This window comes from Gadus morhua, chromosome 23, assembly GCF_902167405.1.
Source record: "Gadus morhua chromosome 23, gadMor3.0, whole genome shotgun sequence".
Taxonomy (NCBI): Eukaryota; Metazoa; Chordata; class Actinopteri; order Gadiformes; family Gadidae; genus Gadus; species Gadus morhua.
Genome location: NC_044070.1, coordinates 1,721,266 through 1,738,109, shown reverse-complemented (window position 1 = coordinate 1,738,109; position 16,844 = coordinate 1,721,266). Strand labels below are relative to the sequence as shown.

The 16,844-nt window shown below is 45.8% G+C and overlaps 1 protein-coding gene across 1 annotated transcript; it reads left to right on the top strand.

Annotated features, from left to right (window-relative positions):
* The first annotated feature begins 1,204 nt into the window (after positions 1 to 1,204).
* Positions 1,205 to 14,585, top strand: klhl40b (kelch-like family member 40b). Its single transcript, XM_030349123.1, has 6 exons — positions 1,205 to 2,491; positions 2,806 to 2,966; positions 10,179 to 10,286; positions 10,796 to 10,981; positions 11,753 to 11,902; positions 13,361 to 14,585. The coding sequence occupies exons 1-6, from the start codon at positions 1,361 to 1,363 to the stop codon at positions 13,470 to 13,472; spliced, it is 1,848 nt and encodes a 615-aa protein (XP_030204983.1). The 5' UTR covers positions 1,205 to 1,360; the 3' UTR covers positions 13,473 to 14,585.
* Positions 14,586 to 16,844: the final 2,259 nt, after the last annotated feature.

The window sequence follows — 16,844 nt, the reverse complement described above, 5'->3', positions numbered from 1 at the left end:
ATATATTTATAGATTTATATTACATTTATTTAAAACAAGACACATTTGTGTGTGGATCAGAAATGTGTTTGTGAAACTTATTTTTGTTTATGGATTTATTTTACATTTATACATACCGATATCCATTTGTGTGTGCATTGAAATGTATTTGTGAGAAGAGAGTAATTTATATACAAATCACAAAATACATTTGTGAATCCTTCTCTGTGCATTCATTATTAATGAGACTGTTCTGACCCCATACTAGACTCCTCCCCTATGCCATGATGCAGGCAAAAAGTTTCACCACATCCCATGACTGACACATGTACATGACGCCCTGTGCAAGGTTGCTCATGTGTACCCTCTTCAGTTGGTACCCTAACCAGGTGAACCCTGGTACCCTAACCAGGAACGCTGGTACCTTAACCAGGTGAAACTAAATTACTTAATGGCTGAATTAATAAGTAGTATGACCAATAACCCCCTTCTCAAGATGGCTCGTCGCTTACAGCAGACAGGGCTTTTTGACTGACATCACTGATATAAATATGGTGTGTTCGCAGCTGTGGTATTGCTGGAGCGTTCGCAGGGACCACCTGGCAGATATACTGGAAACAATCTTTGACGACGTGTTTCTGATGCTGCCATTAGAGAGACAGGTGAAATAAATCTGGACTTGAATTGAACATTGAATTTCAAACCTAAGAAAGATCTGTTATTTGCTGCTAGATAAGACAAATTTTATAAATTATGATAATATAATTTACTTGACTGGCACGTTTGAAATGGGTTAGGGAAAGATAAAATTTAATTTTGAGTACTGTGCATGCTGAAACATGCACAATCAAATAGTAAAAAGTTCTCTGGCATTTGATGGAAAGAGGCAGAGATAGGTTTAGTTAAGGCCCAGTTTGGTATGCAGCAGTACCCATTCACTGTCCACGGGAAGCCAAGCTAGTCGGCTCCAGCAGAACGCTGAAGGACACACCTCCCATGATGCACTGCACCAGCTGTCTGAGCTGGGGCTGCTGAGGGGGAGGTAGAGGGCAAGACGTACGTAGTTGGGGTGTGGAGGGCGTGTTGGGGTGGGCATAGGCACAAAAGTAGATCTAGTATTTTGCATATTCTGGAATGGATTCCACGACTCCACACCGAGGATCTATTAATAGCCTTCCAGTGCGAGGCTGGGTTGATGGGTAAGGACAGCTGACTGCTGAGCCAACCACAGCCTCAGCTGGTCTGTTGGTTGGCTCATAAGAGACGGACTCTGCCTGGGGACGCCTCTCTCTTTCTCCCTTTCTGTCTGGAGCTAGGTCCAAAGGAACCAGGTGTAGATCAGCCACCACGCGAAGGGTTCCCCTCTCTCCCAACAGGAACCATGGCTCTCCCCATCAACCCCACAGACGAGCCCCGTCTCTACCAGCAGACCCTGCTCCAGGATGGCTTGTCTGACCTGCTCGAGAACGCCAAGCTGGTGGACTGCGTGCTGAAGATCAAAGGGAAGGCGTTCCCCTGCCACCGGCTGGTGCTGTGCGCCTGCAGCGCCTACTTCCGCGGGATCTTCCTGTCCGACCTGGACGAGAGCAAGAAGAAGGAGATTGTGCTGGAGGACGTTGAGCCCGGCGTGATGGGGCTGGTGCTCAAGTACCTCTACACCTCCAACATCAACGTGACGGAGCAGAACGTCCAGGACATCTTTGCCGTGGCCAACATGTTTCAGATCCCATCCGTGTTCACCGTGTGCGTGTCCTTCCTGCAGAAAAGGCTGAGCTTCAGCAACTGCCTGGCTGTTTTCAGGCTTGGCTTGATGCTGGACTGCCCCCGGCTGGCCGTCTCTGCGAGGAACTACGCCTGCGAGCGCTTCCAGTTCATCAGCAAGGACCAGGACTTCCTCCAGCTGGGGCCCAGCGAGCTGGCAGCCATACTGGCCTGCGACACGCTGAACGTGGAGACGGAGGAGACGGTGTTCGAGTCTCTGATGAAGTGGGTGGCTGAGGACGTGGAGAACAGAGAGAAGGAGCTTCCCAGGCTGCTGGACTGCGTCCGCCTGCGTCTGGTCAGCGAGGAGTACCTTAGGGAGAAGGTGGAGAAACACAAACTCATCTGCTCTTCTAATCAGGAAATAGAGGAGATGCTTCAGTTAGTGAGGGACGCCCACTCCGGAAAGCTTCCAGAGCTTAAACTAATCAAAGGCAAGAAGGGAGAGGCACACGAAGATGGACAAAACGGAGAGGAGGAGGAGCAGGAAGAGGAAGCCCTCCTCCCAGGCATCCTGAACGACAACCTGCGGTACGGTATGTTCCTCCGAGACCTGATGTTCCTGGTCAGTGACACGGGTGCGGTGGCCTACGACCCCGCTGGGAACGACTGCTACGTCGCATCGCTCTCCACGCAGATCCCCAAAAACCACACCAGCCTGGTCACCAAGGAGAACCAGATCTTCGTGGCTGGTGGTCTGTTCATAGACGAGCAGAACAAGGAGGACCCCATGTCATCCTACTTCTTACAGGTAAGGAGCCAACATAAAGCATCACCCCTGCCTCCTGCTACTCAAGACTTTATCATGGGAAGGCTGAACATGACAAATCATTTGTGAGAAACACAGGGCAGGTATTAGTTGATATGCAGGAACTGTAAGTGTTGGGTAATGAAAAGAAGAAGGCAAGCAAGCTATGCCCTTATAGATACAAGGTATCTTATAATATCATTATCATCTTCATATCAAAAAATCATTCATTGTATTACTCTTGTATCTGCTGCTTTTATATATGTTGACTATGATTTTTTTACACTTGGATTCGATTGGTCGTTTACACTTCCTAGTATGACCCTGCAAATGCTGATTGGATCGGCATGCCGCCGATCCCCTCCCCTCGCTTCCTGTTTGGGCTCGCCGAGGCCGTCAGCTGCATCTTCGTCCTGGGAGGGAAGGAGCTGAAGGACCAGGAGCACACGCTGGACTCGGTCCTTGTCTACGACAGACAGTGAGCACCGGGGAGATGTGGGGGGAGGAGTTCAGTTGGATGCACATCAAACAATATTGGTCTGGTTATTAATGGAGGACTGATATATATCAGGAAGAAGGGACCTCATGTTTATTTGTTAATAGCTTTGCTTAAAGTGGAAATGAAGCAATGAGAACTGTGACCATTTTTTGGTTGCTTTTTCATTTTTGAAAATACATGGATTTTCATTAAACCTGAAATTCAAGTAGTTTCACTGGAAAATGAAATGTTGATAACGACTTTCGCAACTAGGGCGCGGCCATGTTTTAAAAATGCAGGCGCTACGTCATCAGAATGGTTAGCGCTTTCAAATAAACATGTCAAATCTTGGAAGAAGAACAGGGGGGTCATTTTGTATTGCCCCTGGATGTTCAAACAAATATTATCGGGTAAAAGAGAGTGGTAAAATAGTTCATTTCCATGTCATTCCTGTCAAGAAGCCTAAACTGCTCCAAAGATGGTTAGCTGCATTGAAACGCCTCAGCCTCCGAATGGGATGAGGGCAGAGAGTATGTAGCGACCACTTTATAGAGGCTGATTACATTGAAGAGGGAGCTTTTGCTGTCCCACCAATCGGCTGAAGCCAGATGCTGTGCCAACAATTTTTTTTTTTTTCAAATCGGACCCGGGCACTGCTCTTATGCGCAGAGAAAGAGTGCAGAAACGCGCTTGCCAGGCAGAGGAACGAGAGGTAAACTTAGCTTCTAGTACTAGAGAAACAGAGAAATTAGTACACTCACTGTTCGAAGATTGTCTTGTTTGCAGACTCGCTCCATGCTCTTGATCATTTCTAATCCATCGCCAAAATAATCCATTGATTTCGGAAATAATCCATTTGCAAACACCGTCGGTTGCACTATTTTCGCATATTCATGTGCACACCCAAATGGCACAACAATTACATGTATCATGAAATGAACGAACTGTAACCCTGCGTTCACACCAAAAGATGCATTTGCTGCCCGAACGCGTTGACGCCTGAAGGTGCGGCCACACCAGACGCGTATCTCGCATACCTCGCGTATAAAATCGCCATTTTTTCCATAGGGAACCATTGGTTTACGCGCGTATGAGACGCGTACACGCGTTACACGCGTAAAAGCAACATTTTACGCGCGTAACGCGCTTATGAGGCGCGTATATTTACGCGCGTAACGCGCGTATATCGCGTACATTTCAAGAGTTCAAAAAATTGAACTTTTTACGCTCATACGCATGACGATTAGCCGCGTTGCCCAATCAGCGTTGAGCTTGACCCGACGTCACTGGCAGTGAGTAGTGAGCTTGGACAGAAGCATACGGCCGACATCTTTCTTTATTCTGTGTGGAAATAGTAACATAGTTACGCTATTAAATGCTTTTATGGAAACATTTCTAGCGAGAAATGTGCATTTTACTTTCATAATGTTCGCTCTGTGAATGTGAAGGATGTTTGGTTTGATAGTTATGACGAAGAGGGAACGCTCCGTTCACTTGCATGGACAGAGTCTCTGGTTACTAAGCAACCTCAACGTCTTGGCGGACTATATATCTGCTGATCAACACTACGAATGCTGGAAACACACCAGACACACCATGTGAAGTTATTTAACCCGATTATTGTTATTTATATCCGAGATTATTTAATCTAACCCGATCTAAACTCTATCACCCAAACACGGCGGCGTTTTGGTTTCCTACCTCGGACTCCAGCGCAGCCACGGCCGACAACTTTCTTTATTCTGGGTGGAAATAGTAACATAGTTACGCCATTAAATGCGTTTATGGAAACATTTTTAGCGAGAAATGTGCATTTTACTTTCGTAATGTTCGCTCGGTGAATGTGAAGGATGTTTGGTTTGATAGTTATGACGAAGAGGGAACGCTCCGTTCACTTGCATGGACATGGACTCATCTAGGCGAGTGACGTAGGCGCGTATGGCGTGTATGGCGCGTATGCGACCATTTTTGACACAAAATGGTCAAGCAACATTTTACGCGCGTATCTCGCGTAAAAATTACGCGAGATACGCGTCTGGTGTGGCCGCACCTTAAGGGCCCTTACATAGTCGACGCATCGCTACGCATACGCGTCCAAAAGGCTACGCGACGCGACGCTTCGGCCGCCATTATGCGTCGACGCGTAGTAAAACGCGTCCTCCAAATTTTTGATACGCGACGCGCGGATCCATGCAATACCATGCGTTGTCGGTGGGGGCGATACTGCAAATATCTTACATTATTTCCACTATAGGTTATATTTACAGAAGAACATATGAGAGGATGCGGGAACGTGATAAGAATTACTTGACGTCTCTTTTACTAATTATCTGTGCCAATTTATGCGAACCCTTCCACAGGGGCAAAGTGCTATTTTGATGCGTGACATCAAACAGCTGATGCGGGATTGTGAGCCATTTTAATGATCTTCTTGACACCCGATATTCGTTCTATTACTGGGCTTATTTGTTTTAGTGTTAGCCTATTTTAATTAATTACGTAATGTTTTGTCATCACGTTCTATGTGAAACATAAGTGTTCATGTTCTGTGTGAAACATAAGTTCAGTAGCCTCTTTGAGTGAATGAAATTTGAAAGCGTGAGTGTGTAGTGAATGAAAAATGTGTGCGTGTATGGCGGGACTATTTTCTGTATTTGATAAATAAACCCCTTTTCTCTAATAATGTTGCCTACCATATAATTTCTGTGGACATTATGCGCTATAGCTTTGGCTATAGGCCTACACTTAAATAATTAATTCATCTGTCAAGGCAATAGCTCGTTGTATAAACATTTTATATGGATATGAATTAATGAGTTGGACGTAAACCAAATTAGGTAACTTGTGTAACATGATAACTAATGAATCAAAAGTTATGTTTCCAAGTGTCCAATGTATATACATTTATTGGTCAGTGCGCATACCCAATCGTAGCACATTGTACTGGTGGGGAAACACGCCAGCATCTGACAATAATAATTTGCCAGCTGCTCCCTCACAAGGGCCGGTTTTGGTGAGAGTCGGGAAGATATCGGATGACTCGCGAAAGGAGATCATCAAACTTTGGCGCCGACATCCGAAAATACTGGAAATGACTCTCCTCGTCAATGCTTCGCATCGGAAGCACCAGAGAAACAAATTCCCCATCCTGATCTCGTGTGGTATTTAAAGGGCGCACATACCATTACCACCGCCTATCTCTGCGCTTCATCACTCTTCTTCCGTAGCCACTTTGATCGGAACGTCACCTGGAACGTCACCCGCGAAAACACTTGTGACTCTGCTGCCACCCATGGCGTGAGTGGTGTATTGCATGTCATGCATTGCCCGCGACGTTCGCGTATGCTGTGTAGACTATGAAAGGAAGCGCGTCGCTCGCGTCACTCGCGTCGTTTATGCACATTGCTCGCGTCGACTATTGCCGCTTTTCCACCGCACATGTAGCTCGACTCGACTCGACTCGACTCGACACGACTCGACACGGTAGCAGCACGGGTCGTTTTCCACCGCAAATAGTACCTCCTGGACGTGGGCGGGGTCGGCTGCGCGAAAGGGCCGTGACGTATTTTTGTACGGGACGCAAACAACACCTACACAACCCACACATGGACAGAACCCAAATAACAACAATGGAGGACATCGATGCGATGGTATTCGTGTTCGTATTATTAGCTGGCATGTTGAGGAAGTTGAAGAAGTGGAATATGTTGGCTGCGGCGCTGCTATGGCTGTTACCAGCATGGTTGCCATGTCGCTCTCGTGACTTCGTCACACTTTCTGGCCAATCAGTGGCCGGCCGTCTGCCGACGTCACCTTTTAGCATCGGCTCAGCTCACTTGGAACCTAGAGCGAGGCGGTACTAGAAAAAGCAGCCACTTCAGGTACCAGATACCATGGTATCGCGGTGGAAACGCCAAAAATGCGAGCTGAGTCGAGTCGAGTCGAGTCGCGCTGGTACCATGCAGTGGAAAAGCCGCATATGTAACGGCCCTTACGCTCATACGCATGACGATTAGCCGCGTTGCCCAATCAGCGTTGAGCTTGACCCGACGTCACTGGCAGTGAGTAGTGAGCTTGGACAGAAGCATACGGCCGACATCTTTCTTTATTCTGTGTGGAAATACTAACATAGTTACGCCATTAAATGCTTTTATGGAAACATTTCTAGCGAGAAATGTGCATTTTACTTTCATAATGTTCGCTCGGTGAATGTGAAGGATGTTTGGTTTGATAGTTATGACGAAGAGGGAACGCTCCGTTCACTTGCATGGACAGAGTCTCTGGTTACTAAGCAACCTCAACGTCTTGGCGGACTATATATCTGCTGATCAACACTACGAATGCTGGAAACACACCAGACACACCATGTGAAGTTATTTAACCCGATTATTGTTATTTATATCCGAGATTATTTAATCTAACCCGATCTAAACTCTATCACCCAAACACGGCGGCGTTTGGGTTTCCTACCTCGGACTCCAGCGCAGCCACGGCCGACAACTTTCTTTATTCTGGGTGGAAATAGTAACATAGTTACGCCATTAAATGCGTTTATGGAAACATTTTTAGCGAGAAATGTGCATTTTACTTTCGTAATGTTCGCTCGGTGAATGTGAAGGATGTTTGGTTTGATAGTTATGACGAAGAGGGAACGCTCCGTTCACTTGCATGGACATGGACTCATCTAGGCGAGTGACGTAGGCGCGTATGGCGCGTATGCGACCATTTTTGACACAAAATGGTCAAGCAACATTTTACGCGCGTATCTCGCGTAAAAGTTACGCGAGATACGCGTCTGGTGTGGCCGCACCTTGAGTTTTGCGGCGCGTCAAATCAAGTTTTGCGGCGCGTCAAAAGTTTTGCGGCGCGGCAAAGGTTTTGCGGCGCGTCAAAAGTTGAAATATTTCAACTCGAGCAGCATTTGACGCGCCGCAAAATACGTGAACGCGCCCTTCGCCCGTGCCCGGCAGCGGGCACGGGCATGCCGCGCCGCAAATCAGATTTTGACGCGCCGCAAATCAAGTTTTTGGTGCCCGTTTTCCTCGGCAGCAAATGCTGCGGCAGCAACGCGTCTCTACATTCACTTTGAATGGGATCATGACGCGCGTCAACTTTTTGCATCTTTTGGTGTGAACGCAGGGTAAGACAGCGTGGTAGCCCAGCTGCTGCACCCGTGTACTACTTTTCATAGCTGTAAACAACATCCTGTGGACGGGCAGAGCCGGGAGATGTCGTCGTTATTATCACCTCCAGTAGCTGCGTTTACATGGACACATCTGTTCCGCATAGATTTCTATGCGGAACAGAAAATGATCATGTATACGCCTCATTCGGAATACAATTATCTGTTCGGCATAGATTCTATGCCGAATAGAAGAGGTGGTGTAGTCCGTTTAATCGCCATGTATACACTTATTCCGAATAGATTGGGGTTTAATTTAGAGCAGCCGCAGTAGTTCGCAATTGGTCCACTGAGCTCCGTCGGTACTTTTAAGCAGACCGAACTTCACCGCTGTCAAGGAAAGTGGATTAATTGCCTGATTCACGTCTTTGTTATCACTCCGTAAAAGTAGTCCGGTAAGCGTGTCCGGTTGCTAAGCGACGGGACATGGGTGTTTATTAATGACGTGTTCGCGTATCGTAGTGTCCGCGTGCGTCCGAGATAACTGTAAATGAGTAGGCTACTACTTGTACTTTTGCAGGCTGAACGTTAAAATACTTCTTAACTTAGAGAGATGGCAGCTGCAGTAGTTCGCAATTGGACCTTCGAGGATTCCTGGTCACTAAATTCCCGTAAGACCACTCTCTCCCACCAGTCTTGGCTGCGGACTCGCATCCAAATTCCTCTTGTTTGCGGCGGAGCTTAGGGTTAATATATAATAATACGTTGCTGCGCTGTCCTCCTACTTCTTAATTGAAGGAGCAGGCAGAGAAAAGCTCTCTCCTGCTGTGCTTTCATTAAAATCAAATTTAAAATCCCCGATAGTGATAAGACATCCATTATGTCAGTTGTGCGCGAGAGACATAACGGACACTTTTGTTACTGCCATGTATACAGTACATTCGGAACACATTTTAGGAACAGATCTATGCCGCATAGAAATCTATGCGGATCAGATGTGCCATGTAAACGCGGCTAGTGAGGCTATGAGCCGCTATGTTTAAATAGGGTTTAAATGTGGTCGATTGGGTTTAAATGTGGTCTATAGGGTTTACATGTGGTCGATAGGGTTTACATGTGGTCGATAGTGTTTAAATGTGGGCGATAGTGTTTAAATGTGGTCGATAGGGTTTACATGTGGTCCATAGTGTTTAAATGGGGCGATAGTGTTTACATGTGGTCGACAGGTTTTACATGTGGTCCATAGTGTTTAAATATGGTCGATAGTGTTTGCATGTGGACTGTGGTCGATAGTGTTTAAATGTGATCGTTAGTGTTTAATTATGGTCGATAGTGTTTAAAAGTTCCTTTCCCTCTCTCCACCTCATCCCTCACTCTCCACCTCAAGCTGGTGTGTGGTGAGCGTTCTGGCGCCGATTGGCTGCCGTGCATCACCCAAATGGGTGCTACATACTGGTGGTGGTTAGTGAGGTCTTCCCCCCCCCCCCCCCCCTTCACTGTAGGCGTCTTTGAGTGTATAGAAAAGCGCTAAATAAATTCAATGAATTATTATTGTTATTATGTAAACAACATAGAATGTTACCAACCATTCCCGTGACGTCATCGTATTCTGAAAACAGAGATGGCGGCGCACAGGCTGAAAACATTATAATTTATGCAACTTGTTTGTGCTTTATTCTGAATAATGGTTCATATTTCCGACTTTATTTGTATTTATGGTATATTGAAATATTTAACTAGTGCTATAGACATCTGTTTATTTGATTGCTTCCTTTCCACTTTAAAGAGACACATCTTGTTTTACAAACTTCACACAAATTCTGTTGATATTTGTGTTATTAAAACTGAATGTAAGATGTGACAAACCTCTTTTGAGGTTTGCAAATGACTAACACTGATTATGTTCACATTAAGATACACTATGAGGACAAATGGCTGGCTGAGACATCTCACTGAAGATCAACCCTTGATAGGCTAACATGTTCATAATCAAAAGGAATGCTTCTAAATCCCACCCCGAACAGAAGGGCACTCTACACCTTTGTATCTGTACTCACATGTATGTGAGTTTGTATGTTTGTCGTTGACAGATCTCTGAAGTGGAGTGAATATGATCCCACCCCCTACCCCGTCTACGGCCATGCCACCGTGTCCCACAACGACATCATCTATGTGATCGGAGGCAAGGAAGACAGCAAGTAGGTCCTTCTGATCAACAAAAGGCAATAGACTCTGGGGTCGGTGGGGGTTATTAAGGTTATAGCTGAAGTGCTACTTTCAGTATGGAGCAGGTATGTTATGGGCCAGGTGTCATTGGAGAACTAAACAGTAGGCTGTGGACATTATGGGATCGGGCCCAGTCTTTTTCAGCTTTGGATCTTACAACATGGCTACTAGGTTTCTATCTTTAGGAAAGTGGATCACCTCGACCCCTGATCCCATTCTTCTTCAATCTTATATTTACAACAGCGTGTTAACCCCATAGCACCTTATAGCACCTAACTCCCACCTTATTCTTCATGTTTAACCTCTGTTTTTCTTTTATTCCTAGTCTGTCTTACATAGTTTTGATAGGGCAATATGTAAAGCGTCTTAGAGTACCATATTAAGCGCTATATAAATTTCATTTATTATTATTATTATTATTATTATTGTTATTATTATTATAGCAGAACACGGAGCCCTCATATAAATGCTGTGGTAACAGGAAGTGCCTGAGCGCCATGAGTGCGTACGACGCCCGGGCCCTGCAGTGGAGGGACCTGGCGCCTATGAGCTGTCCCCGGTCGCTGTGCGGAGCCACGGTGCACCAGGACCAGATCTATGTGGTTGCGGGGGTGACGGACACGGGGCTGACCAGCAGCGTGGAAGTGTACAACATCTCCAACAACCAGTGAGTCCCATCAGCGCTCAGTGATCAGCAGGCGTTGGCATCCAAGACACTTACAATTAGTTAATTAATGAAAGTACTATTTTCAAGGTCGTTGTTGAGTTAAGCATAATCGGTATATGCTTTGCCAAAGGGTTCCTTGCACTAAACAATGGCTGAACTTTCACAAACCAATGGCTGAACCTTCACTAACCAAAGACTGAACCTTAACCAACCAATGGCTGAACCTTAACCAACCAAAGGCTGAACCTTAAACAACAAATGGCTGAACCTTAACGAACCAATGGCTGAACCTTAACCAACTAATGGCTGAACCTTAACCAACCAATGGCTGAACCTGAACCAACCAATGGCTGAACCATAACCAACCAATGGCTGAACCTTAACCAACCAATGGCTGAACCTTAACCAACCAATGGCTGAACCTTAACCAACCAATGGCTGAACCTTAACCCACCAATGGCTGAACCTTCACCAACCAATGACTGAACCTTAATCAACCAATGGCTGAACCTTCACTAACTAATGGCTGAATCTTCACTAACCAACGGCTGAACCTTCACTAACCAATGGCTGAATTGTCATCAACCAATGGATGAACCTTCACTAACCAATGGCAGAACCTTCACCAACCAATGGCTGAACTTTCACCCACCAATGGCTAAACCGTCCCCAACCAAGGGCTGAACTGTCACCAACCAATGACCGAACCTTCCCTAACCAATGGCTGAAACTTCACCCACCAAGGCTGTGTGTTGTGCGGTCCTCTTGCAGGTGGTCGGACATGGTGGCGTTCCCTCAGGAGCGCAGCTCCCTGAGCCTGGTGTCCATGGCGGGGTCGCTGTACGCCGTGGGGGGCTTCGGCATGATGCCCGTGGAGGACAGCGAAGAGCTAGTCCCAAAGGAGATGAACGACATCTGGAGGTCAGAGCGCTGTGGGTTCAGAGTCTGGAGGTCAGGAGGTCAGAGCGCTGTGTGTTCAGAGTCTGGAGGTCAGGAGGTCAGAGCGCTGTGGGTTCAGAGTCTGGAGGTCAGGAGGTCAGAGCGCTGTGGGTTCAGAGTCTGGAGGTCAGGAGGTCAGAGCGCTGTGGGTTCAGAGTCTGGAGGTCAGGAGGTCAGAGCGCTGTGGGTTCAGAGTCTGGAGGTCAGGAGGTCAGAGCGCTGTGGGTTCAGAGTCTGGAGGTCAGGAGGTCAGAGCGCTGTGGGTTCAGAGTCTGGAGGTCAGAGCGCTGTGGGTTCAGAGTCTGGAGGTCAGGAGGTCAGAGCGCTGTGGGTCAGAGTCTGGAGGTCAGGAGGTCAGAGCGCTGTGGGTTCAGAGTCTGGAGGTCAGGAGGTCAGAGCGCTGTGGGTTCACAGTCTGGAGGTCAGGAGGTCAGAGCGCTGTGGGTTCAGAGTCTGGAGGTCAGGAGGTCAGAGCGCTGTGGGTTCAGAGTCTGGAAGTCAGAACACTGGTTAGTTATAGAGACTGGAGATCAGAACACTGGTTAGCTATATAGTCTGGAGGTGAGAACACTGGTTAGTTATAGAGTCTGGAAGTCAGAACACTGGTTAGTTAAATAGTCTGGAGGTGAAAACACTGGTTTGTTATAGAGTCTGGAAGTCAGAACACTGGTTAGTTAAATAGTGTGGAAGTGAGAACACTGGTTAGTTATAGAGTCTGGAGGTCAGAACACTGGTTAGTCATAGAGTGTGGAGTTCAGAACACTGGTTAGACATAGAGTCTGGAGGTCAGAACTGTTAGAGTTAGCGGGTGGCAAGCAGGCAGGTAGGACCCAATAGCAGACAGTTCAGGTAAATGATAATTTATTAGCTGCAAAAAGGCAAGGAACACCGAGAACACATATCTACCAAGAGCATATGTTGCTCTTGGTAGAATAACCCTAACCCTAACCACAAACCACAATAATACGACAAGTAACAAAGGGAAGACAAGGGCTTAAATACAAAACACAGGGCACGCAACGAGGAACAGCTGAAACACATTAGGGGAGGGAGCAGTAATCACACAAACTTGACAGGACATGGGGAGAAACAAGACAGAGATACCTAGATAGATAAGTAAAACAGGAAACACAAGGAAACACACCAAAACAAGACAAGGAAACAGACAGACCATGACAAGAACACTGGTTAGTTATAGAGTCTGGAGGTCAGAACACTGGTTAGTTATAGAGTCTGGAGGTCACCACACCGATTAGTTATAGAGTCTGGAGGTCACCACACTGATTAGTTATAGAGTGGTTAAGCAGTACATTGACTCTATTGTTCATTCATTCGTCTGAACAGTCAGCTCCATCCTGCTCGTCCTTTGTTCCTATGATGGGTCATGTGACAGCATCTATACCAGCACATCCTCCTCATGTTTCTGTTGTCCGTCTCCAGGTTCAACGAGGAGGACAGGAAGTGGATGGGCGTCCTGAGGAACATGCAGTATGCTGCAGGGGCCACCATCCTGGGGGTCCGCCTGAACACCCTGCGTATGACCAAGATATGACCTCCTCCTCACCCCCTGGACCCCCAACCTCCTCAAACAGTATCACACATCTGGGCTGGTCACTCTTTCAGATAGTTAACAGGATCCCACAGGACATGAATCTCATAATTAGGCAATTAGGCAAGATGTTCTAATGCTGACTCTATTTACATTGCTGTACTGGTTTACTGTAGTTAATAATTTGCTTTGATTATACTTTTATATTTGCTTGCTTTTATGTTAAATATATAAATACTGGTAGTTCTCTTCTGACCTTGGTTGCACTGGTCTACCCCTTTAAGTCATATGTTGCTCTTGGTAGAATAAAACAATATTCCAACAGGATGTTGCAGTATTATTCTACAACTAGATGGCAGTATACCCGTTATTGCTTCTGTAAACTGGTAAGGTTACTGCTAACCCTAACCCTTTGAATCAAAAGGTCATTCACAATTCACAGCATATAAAAATAACAGAACACACCCAGTTTTGCAATAATATATCTTTACTGTTTAATATTGAAATGTTGCTCTCCTGTGTTACAGATGGTGAACACTAGTCAATAATACAATTAAAGACAGAAAACACAGTCTAATGTTAATAGCACCCCTAGACACTAAAGTCTGCGTTTTAGTATGTGTTAATATAGTCAACAACTACTACCTACACATGGCCTTTGTATAAGACATTGTTTACATTATAATGTGGAGAATTGTTAAATGACAGTAGCTGTTATGATTCATTTTAAAATACAGCTGCAGTGTGAGTTAGTATGGAAAATGTAGAGGGTATATGTAAAATTCAAATAGGTCTTTGAATTCACTATTTATTTCCTATTTATTTCAGCATTTGCATCTATAGCTAACAGACATATTTCTGTTCAACAGAGGAAAGTTACTACATGATATTCAGGAGAATTACCATCTTCATCGTGCCAAACAAACCTATTCTGCCATCCACTCAGAATAAGGTCAAGATAACAGAACTAGTTCTGAGTCCACTCATCTTTTAGTCTCTTCCCTCCTAAAAGCATCTTGTTGTTTTTTTTCATAACCCTTATGTACATTCTGTCTCCACACAATCTTCTTGGAAGATCAATATAAGAACGATAGTAAAAAACACCCTTGGATTTGGTTTGAATCTCGTCCGTCCAAATGTTTCCTGGAGCTACGCCAAGCCCATCGGACTCCCTAGCTCGACCCTGACACAGGCGTGGTGTCCAGGTGAGGAGGGCCTGATGGGGCCTTGAGACTCAATCTGCCCCCCTGCATGACGGAGAGGTGACCCACAGTGTAGAACACCCCAATCCCAGACCCCTCTGTGTGGACCAGGGGTCCGACAGCCTCCCAACACCAGCCTGGGATGGACTTTATGAAGACTCATTGTGACAACAATGTCTTCAACATTACTGCCTCCTCTTCCTCAATGCTAATGAACACTGTGGCTACAAAAAAAAGAGCCACACACAAAAATAGCAATTACATTATTATTAAATTACTACTATTATTACTGCTCTGGAGGTCATCTAAGACGGCCACTCCTCTCAGTGTGGGCAGTCTGAATGCAGGTTCGCAGAGGCTGCCACATGGAGGCGCTACATTGGGTAAAGTGCAATAAAAACAATAGGACAGATTCTGAATGGTATTCCTTTTTTGGGCAACAAACTGACGCTCTGTTGCATGAGTTTTCTGGTAAGAAAAGGGATGATCAACCAAGTGGTGGTTGGTTGTTGACCTCCTCAACAACCAACCACCCCTTGAGATGCTGATGTAGCAGTGAGTTCAAGAGAGAACAGAGGCACAACAGGGGGTACCAACTCCTCAATAGGGGTCATGGAAGTTGAGGGAGGGGCAAGCTCCCAGGAAGAAGAAGGGAAATACAAACAGCCATGGTCCAGCAGTTATATACTGGGAGACCAAGTGCATCTCAAACTCACCTATGACATTTGTCCTGGATGGAAGCAAGCTCGAAATCATCTCCTCCAATCAAAGCCTTATCAGATAGTGGCCGAATCCCTATAAATGAGCTCACATCGTCACATCGCCCTAGCTGAGGGGGACATTTCTTCGACTTGGTGTCTTTACCTGAAGCAAGTTGGAATCTTCCAAATGTCTCTCTAACCTCCAGACTCTATCGGCCCAATCAGTGATGCCAATCAAGGCTAGCTTTCAGTGATTCTGTGACAGCCTGGCGTGAAAATGAGGTCAAAGTGCATAAATCAGTAGTCATGACTACCACCAGCCTCTCTCCTGCCCAATACCTAAGGCTATACTCAACTCTCTCTCTCTCTCTCTCTCTCTCTCTCTCTCTCTCTCTCTCTCTCTCTCTCTCTCTCTCTCTCTCTCTCTCTCTCTCTCTCTCTCTCTCTCTCTCTCTCTCTCTCTCTCTCTCTCTCTCTCATATAAACTGCCAGTTTAGGAATTCTTACCCTTTTCAGAGAGAGAGAGAGAGAGAGAGAGAGAGAGAGAGAGAGAGAGAGAGAGAGAGAGAGAGAGAGAGAGAGAGAGAGAGAGATACATATCTATATATATATAAACTGCCAGTTTAGGAATTCTTACCCTTTTCAAGTGCTTTCAATCTGAATCAATTTGTCATATTCTCATACAATGCAATGTGGTTTCCTGTCTTTCCTCAGGTAGGCCTGCTGTGTTGAGTTGGTTACCACACATCACCGATTACATGCTTTGTTCTGAACAACATTGGTGCCTATTTTCAGGGGAAGACCCACATGGGTTTCAAAGTGCAATTTGTCAAAGAGCCACAGAGGCATAACAGTCTCACTTTAAACTAGAGTCCTCTAGTTCAACAGATCTAACAACAGGTTAGTGTCTCCAGTCTTTAACTAGAGTCCTCTACAAGACAGGCCTAACAACATGTTAGTGTCTCCAGTCTTAAACTAGAGTTCTCTAGTTAGACAGGCCTAACAACATGTCAGTCCTCTAGTTAGACGGGCCTAACAACATGTCCTCTACCAGGTCTAACCCCACAGCGTCTCGTCCTCTGGGTTCCTGGCGTCAGGCAGTAGCAACTGGGACTCTGGAGCTCATCGTTCTACAGCGAGAGTTTAAGCACAGCTTGGATATTCAGACTAATGCACACAAACAGCTTTAAACATGGTCTAAATAAGGGATTTTAACCTAACCCTGTTGACGAGCAGCAAATGAAACAGGAACACACAAGCCATGAGGAAGAGAGGGTGGAGCTTCAGATACATGTTGGAGGGCCCTTGTTGTTTCATCATGGCAACTGTTATGAACAACTAGGTTGGGATAAGACTTAGAAGCTAGGCTAAGGTGCTGACGCAATTCCTTTTACATCTTTCTTTTAAAATAAACAAGACAAAAATAATATAGACAGCTTATAAACTTACAAAAGCTCACCCACAACGTCCGA

Coding starts and splice junctions, on each gene's coding strand:
- klhl40b (XM_030349123.1), top strand. CDS start 1,361: ATGGCTCTCCCCATCAACCCCACAGACGAGCCCCGTCTCTACCAGCAG. Junction 10,982..11,752: donor TACAACATCTCCAACAACCA/GTGAGTCCCATC, acceptor GTCCTCTTGCAG/GTGGTCGGACATGGTGGCGT. Junction 11,903..13,360: donor GAGATGAACGACATCTGGAG/GTCAGAGCGCTG, acceptor GTCCGTCTCCAG/GTTCAACGAGGAGGACAGGA.